The 7,338-nt window shown below is 42.8% G+C and overlaps 1 protein-coding gene across 3 annotated transcripts in view; it reads right to left on the minus strand.

Annotated features, from left to right (window-relative positions):
* LOC135492752 (E3 ubiquitin-protein ligase RNF213-like) overlaps positions 1-6,317 on the minus strand; it is a 113,289-nt gene extending 106,972 nt beyond the window's left edge. For all 3 annotated transcript variants that reach the window (XM_064779387.1, XM_064779388.1, XM_064779386.1), the window contains exons 1-3: positions 6,243-6,317; positions 4,552-4,750; positions 157-227 (exon numbers count right to left, since the gene is read on the minus strand). In XM_064779387.1, the coding sequence (XP_064635457.1) occupies positions 157-227; positions 4,552-4,750; positions 6,243-6,286 (314 nt within the window). In that variant the 5' untranslated portion in view covers positions 6,287-6,317. The remainder of the gene's footprint in view (positions 1-156; positions 228-4,551; positions 4,751-6,242) is intronic.
* Positions 6,318-7,338: the final 1,021 nt, after the last annotated feature.

The following is a 7,338-nucleotide window of genomic DNA, read 5'->3' on the forward strand; positions in this document are numbered from 1 at the left end:
TCCCTATGACTATGGAGTGCTATGTACTAACATGACTAATCTGGTGCAGCAACTCTTACTTACCTAACACACAGAAGTAACCAAAACTAAATTCGGAGTGATACCATGGACATCGCACTTGAGTCCCATTTTCATTCGATGATTATGAAAACTTACCTTACTACATCTGGTGTCGCCTGGAGTGCCTTGATCTTTTCAACCACTGCCCGACAGCACTGTTCAATAACCTGCATAATAAACATGTTCACTACTGTACTATAAATGACCTCTGTAATAACTTTCTCCTGAAACCAAAAAAAAAAAACCAAGAAAAAGGCCAAGGGCAATTGTGCTCACCATAGAGATATTTGGTGGTTAAGAATTTAAGCTGGTTAATTAGGAAACAAGGGAATTTTATGCCAGTTAACTTAGCCTGTGACCTCAAAAAGTAGGCCAAGTCAAAAAGCCATGTGATGTATAATATCATATGGTGGTTAGATGTACCCATTACATATACGTATATCTATTGGTAGCAATTGGGCAAGTAGTTAAGCACGATTTGGTCCCCTGGACTGTGGCCAAGCTGTGAATCAGATTGAACCGAACGTTGGTCCCTGCATCACCAGACTATAGGGTACTGTACATAAACCCAATGTGAGATCAATGGTCACCGCAGTTAAGAAACATGCCCCAGTTAAAGCAGACAGATGACACTGGACGTCGGACACTGCGGTATTGTATAAACTCTCCTAAGGTGAGCCAAACTACATTATATTCTATCAATGTCTCCAAAAATTGTTTACTTTAAAGTAACAGGTTTCTCTGATCTTACAATATTGATAATAGTGAGTTTTTTCATATATCGCACAATTCTTTGGCAACTCAGTCTTAGCTCAGAGCCTTCCTATCCCAGCCACTGGCATTCTGAATAATTTGGTTTTCAGCTGTGCTTTAAAAGAGTCTGTTCAGAGAGTCTGGGGGGGTCTTAGGTCTTGTAGACACCCACGCTTAACTTCCTTTTATGTGGAGAAGTTGCTCCATGTACAATGGTCCGGAATGCCTAAAATACTTGAATGCCTGCATGAGGATCATGTTTTTAAAATAAGTTTACTTCATGATCACACTTTGATTCCATGAGATTGGCTTATCGTTTTTTGCTCTCCGATTATCCCACACCTTGAACTATAGAGATATCTTGGCTTGTGGTATTCGACTCGATGACTCGACGACGCGATGACTCGATGACGCGATCAAGTTGGAATCTTTGTAAAGAATATCACTGCCTGGACTGTAATTTATACATAGAATCATAAGTGGAGGAAAATAAAAAAGAACCGATCATTACCAACCCCTTTCCAGCTGTTTTCACCGTATCTAATCCGACCATTTTTCGTTTCCTACAAGTTCGCATTTTTGATAAAACCATGCGCCATGTTGCTATGCAAGCTTACCGTCAATACAGCTGAATACACCTAAATATAGCTGGTTCAGATCAACCTCCTACCCAGGTTCTTTACGAGCAGAAATTCCAATGTTAAAATGACACGCGAGTTCCTGGAGACAAGGTTGGCTCTGGATATCCGTTCAGCACGGCAATATTAAATGTCCTATACACCTTTCCAGAAATGGGGCGCTGAGTGTCCGAAATAGTGATGTCATAAGGGGAAACTAGGCCTGTGGTGGAGGGACAAAGGAGATAGTCATGGTTGACCAACACACTTGGATGCCTTTAATGACGGACAAGGGGGAAAAAGTTAGTTCCAATGCAAGCCACCAATTTCGGAAAGCATGTATAGGGGCTGATGTATTGGGGGGGGGGGGGGCAGATGTCAAGGGGCGGAAGAGGGACTGAGTGACTGAGTCTAAAAAACTGCACATATGCGAAATTCCGATTGTTGACAGACTACCACATGACATCTGACATTGGCCACTAGAAGCTTGTTTGTCAATTAAATCTCCGGTCATTTTGCATGCTATGAAACTTCCGCGAGTCCTTTAAATATCAAAATCAATCGCGGGGACCAATCTTCAGTGGCCATGGCTGGGGGGGGGGGGGGGGCACATCCTTCTACATACCGTAGCTGGGTATGGGAAGGCCGAGCTAAAACCTCTGCTGTTGCAGCGGTAGCCCGGAGACCAGGATCATGGGATTCCGTATTTTAGCAAAATCCATAGCAACGATCGCGTCATCGAGCCATCGCGTCGTCGAGTCATCGAGTCGAATACCACAAGCCGATATCTTAGCCCGGGACCCACGGGACCTGTCAGATAAGTCCTGTGGTCTTTATATCACACAACAAAAGAAAAGGTACACTACCTTGTAAAGTAAAGGTACATGACTTTCATGTTCATGTTGGGTGTTGGGTATTGATAACATCTGTCTATTCATGATTTGATCCATGATTTGATCCAATAGGTATGGTCTCACTCCACAGTTCCAAAATCCGGTAAAAGTGTCCATCCCCTAACGTATAGTTTGTATAAAAACGGTGTGTTCCTTTGAATTGGCCATGATATGTGCACCAATTGAGTTAGTTTATTATGCAAAACTGCTTTAGTGAGGTAGAGCAACAGAGATTCACCTCTTATCAACCATAATGCATTGGGCGCAATGATTACAAAATGACACGTGAATTTTGGGGTATTCCTGATTCAATGGTCACTTTGCGCCGTTTTGACCAGGGATTTTTCCCTCAGAGTATATGGGGTGCGAACATGACAGAACTCTAGATATTTTCGGCCCGATTCTTGGCCACCTAGCAGGATTTGGGGTGTATCAAAGATGGCACCACCTACTGGTAATAAAACTAATTAAATGCACTGAAAGTGCCTTAGAAAGCTTTCTAAGGACTCTGCCGTCATAAAAATGTGAAGGTTTGGGTATCTGGTGCCAGCAGTTTGGTCTCTGCATGCATCTGGTTAATGCCTTGTGCATGAGGAAACCAGCCCTGTAAAATATTTAGTCGCCCTCCAACTTCAAGCACCCCGCTGATACTACACACAGTGATGATCGGCATATTTACCTTATCTACCTAATGGCCAGCGTAACCAGTGATAACACTCAGGCCAGAATCATCATGTGATCATGACTAATTTACTGTGATGAGGCAAAATTAGAAGTAATTTGGTCAACTACAAAGCATCCAGGATGTGATAGCAAGATCGGTTATGTAACAACATATGATGACCTCAGCCTTTGGTCGGGCAACTCAGCAGGAGGTTACCTGGCTCAGATAAGCTGAGAGCTAAAGTCAATAAACTATTCCTCAGAAACTCTCCCCTCATCAAATATCCATCCCCCCCCCCCCCGGCATCTAAGGCATTTTCCATTAGCTGGTGGGGGATGGTTAGGAGATAATTTTTACAGGGCTGGTTTCCTCATGTGTGTCGCACCAGGCACTGGTTTGACATCCCGTCTGATGAATTTAATGAAACTGTGGAGTGAGACCTAGGGCATACGATCTAATGTTATGCCTCACAATACAGGGCAGAAAGCACGAGTGTTCTAGGCGTGTTGAGCTCAGGGAGATTTTGACACCCTCTCACTATAAATCTCTCTAAATGCATTCTTAATAAACACTATACTAGAAAAGTCATACACTTTTTAAAATTTCGGGCTTTCCTCAGGCACTATAAACCCGATACAAAAAGACTGAGGCCATGGTACGTGTTAGTGCCTGAGGAAGGCCTCATTCGGGCCAAAAATTTGAAATAGCGTATGACTTTTCTAATACAGTGCTACAATATACACCATGTATTTTGCAGAATACATCCATGTACACTAGAAAATACACAAGTGTTTTTGAGGCTTTTCGTTTTTCGAGGCTTTTGAGTACCTTCACAAGGCGCGGGGACAAACATCTTATACACTGTTTTTCTTTGCACGTGGCCAACTGTATGTTGCCTTTTCCCAAGCCAGGATATTCCTAAAATGTTCGTCAAAGTAGACACCAAAAACAACCGAGGCCAACAAGAGGGGTAAAAAATAACTCTGAATGCTGTTTTCAAAGAAATACTGTGACTGTAACCACAGGCCATGACACACCGACTGATTAGTGTACAGCCTATATAGCTCTTCGCAAATCCCCGTGGAGCACGGGTACAAGGGAAGCACAGTCCATACCAGTGAGGTGAACGACGCACTTCCAGATTGATACCCCGAATTAAACTAGCCCTATCTGACGCCAAACTCCCCTTCACCCTTAACTTCCCAATATTGATTGCTTACTCTATGACAATTAACGAGGCACTGGGACAAACATTTGATAAACTCGGCATTTACCTGCCAGCCCCTGTTATGTTTTTTCTCATGGCCACCTGTACGTTGCCTTTTCCCAAGCCAGGATAGTTTTACATTTTGTCAAATTAGACAGCAACAACACTCAAGGCCAACAACAGGGAAAAAACATAACATGGAATGCTGTCTTCAAAGAAATACTGTAACTTCCATCTCTATCACTCTATCTATGGTGGGTGTAGGGCCTATAGTTATTCGCAGCTCCGTGCAGAGCACAGGTATTTGCTATGTTAATGACAAGAACATGGATAAATTTTTACTAGAACTAAAATTACCTCCCGATCCTGCAAGTATATATAATCCTTTGTTCTTATGTAGTAATAGCATACAGCTATGCAGCAATCTGGTGGAAAGTCAGGCATGGAAGTTGCCTGAAGGAGATGCCGCCAGCTGACTGTAGTCATTAGGGTCCTTGGTAATAGTGGGTCAAAGTCAAACAGAGGACTCAACTTCTTCACCAAGAAATCAAGTTGCCTTAAATCAAGAAAATAGAAAGTTTGCAACGTCGTGCACAAATTTACTATGGGCAGTTCATACTGCAAACAGAGACTACAAAGCAAACTGACTACTTGGACCAATATCCCATATAATGTAAAGACGCCACGAAAAATGATGACAGGCAATTTACGCTGGGCTCCTTTCTGTATTGTAAGTGTGAAAAGAAAGTGTGACACCAGCTTCAGGAGGTGCCAGTCCAAGTATCAAGCACAATCTGCTACCAGATGTCTCACCTATACTGATAGAAAGCCTTGGATTCACGATTGTGGACCATGTGGCTGAATGCTGCTTAATTACAGCATTTCAGTACAGTACACCATACTGTGATGTACATAGTTGTGACCAAGGTGACCGAAGGGGTTAAAGCTGACAGGTTAAATAAATTATCCTGAGTAAGGTCGAGGCAAAGCACTTGGGAATTTTTGTGATGTACATTTAGACCTTCTGCTGAATATAGCCATTACCCCTAGTGTACAACGGAAAGCACCGTCTTTCTCTGCCTTTGGTTTGATGATTTTGATGCAGTAACTTAATTATTTCAATGAGATTGTTATAATCCAAACTCTATTGACTATTCTACAATTCTATTCTACGGACTTTGTGTTACGTGAACTTTAATTTGTGTTACGTGTCGGGTAGTACATACCACGCGCAGGGAGCATAGGGGCAGACTGATAAATAACACCGAGAAGGCCGCACAAGACTTTGAAAGTAGGCAGAATGAAGGCGGAGTCCTGAAGTCCGAATGTTGAGTCCAAGCAAGCTGAAGGCAGGGGTGCCGCGACGTGAGAAAGCCGAACAAAAGCTCCATGAGGAGGCCGAACGGAAGCTGTGCTAACAGGGACGAATCGCTGGGTCAAGAGAAGAGCACGGAGAGAAACGAACGTAAGATACAACCTGTATGAATGATTCGAGGAATCACGAGGCGTCAAGTCTGTATGCGTGCTGAGGTAATGCAATTCGAACTTAGTGAAACAATTGAAACCATAACGTCTGCTCCCATCGCGAGAACTTATGTCGACACGCACCGCTACTCAGTTAAAGTCATTTACAATACCTGTTTATATGTTATTTTGTGAATTAAACTTGTATATTATATTTCCTTTCAAAACCTCGTTCAATTCCTTTATACACTGTATTGATCTAGTGCACAACGCGACAACCCACGGAACTCGCCTTCGAGTTCGTAACAGAGATTAATACTGAGATTGATATTTTGGCACATGTCAACCATATTAGATGACTCCCTTGGTGATACAGTCAAGAGGCTGGTGATTAAGTTGTGTTCGGTCATTGCCTTCCGGAAATATATCCTGATTTAGGCTTGCATCTCTGAAGTTTTCACAAGTGCACCTTACCGCCCCTGCTGAGAATGGCCTTGCTTGGTTGTGCAGCTGGGTGTAATGGCTAAATTCAGCAGAAGATCCAAGTTGACCTGTCAGTTTTAACTAAAAAGCAAACAACTTACAATCTGCCCTCAGCATCCATGGCGTTTTTGAATTTGTCCTGCATTTGATCGAATAAGCGCACACCCCACCAGCCAGCAGTCTGGTGCATATCCCGATACTCTTGCCGATGGTCTGGAGGCTCGGTCAACGCATGGATAAATGGAGTCATGTAGAGCCACTTCTGAATAATTTCAGAATTTGGAGCTTGAGCATGCTGAACCAGTAACATGCTGGCGGAAAGTAGTGGACTCGAAAGCGACTTACTGAAGAGAAAAAAATACTGAAAATCAAGTTACCCCATCACCAGGCAGTCACATTGTTATTCAAGTGGAACATAGTGGCTGCTGTTTTATGACGGGACAAGTTAACATGCTCCCAAAACACAAACCTTCATTCCCCAATGTAGGCATTTCTAGTTTTACATCCTCAGAATCATTGCTGCAAAACCATACAGCATCCTGTTTCCAAACAAAACAACAAATAACAAAATCACCTCAGAGTTCTGGACTTTGTCAGGTCTCGGTACAAGGAAATACAAGTCATATTGATTATAAAGACATATTCTTTTATTTAATGAAAAAATTGCTTCATAAAAGCGGGTCGAATTCACTTTTTGATGAGGGATTGACAGTTCATCAAGGGGGATTATAGGTAAGAGCATGGGGGTCAAATCGGTGGTCTTTAACATGTTTGAGGGACAATATAGGCATTGACAAATTTTGCCGTAACATGGCAAGTTAAAGTCATTGAAAGTTAGCTTTTTAAAACGCCAGATGTCGCCCCTGCAGCAACCCATTTCATCCGCGAACCTGGTACACAGGGCCAGTTCTGAAACCTTGTACAGAATAAAACATCATTGTCGGAGGTTACATCACTGCTAGCGTGTGTATTCAGAGCTATTGCGATACATAGCAGGCCTGTATTAAACCGCGGATTAGCCGGAATTCTGGTCATAGAAGTGTCGGTTTTGGGATAGCATGCATCGGAGTTGAGGGAGTTGAAATGGTTGGCAAGGACATAAACAAAGTCGTATATTTTAATGCCTTTGAAGGCCATTTCAGCCGTGAGAAAGTGATATGAATTTGGTGCAGTATAGCTTGTCTCTTGGGACCTAAC

The sequence above is a fragment of the Lineus longissimus genome, chromosome 8 (genome assembly GCF_910592395.1).
Source record: "Lineus longissimus chromosome 8, tnLinLong1.2, whole genome shotgun sequence".
In the NCBI taxonomy this organism is placed as follows: domain Eukaryota; kingdom Metazoa; phylum Nemertea; class Pilidiophora; order Heteronemertea; family Lineidae; genus Lineus; species Lineus longissimus.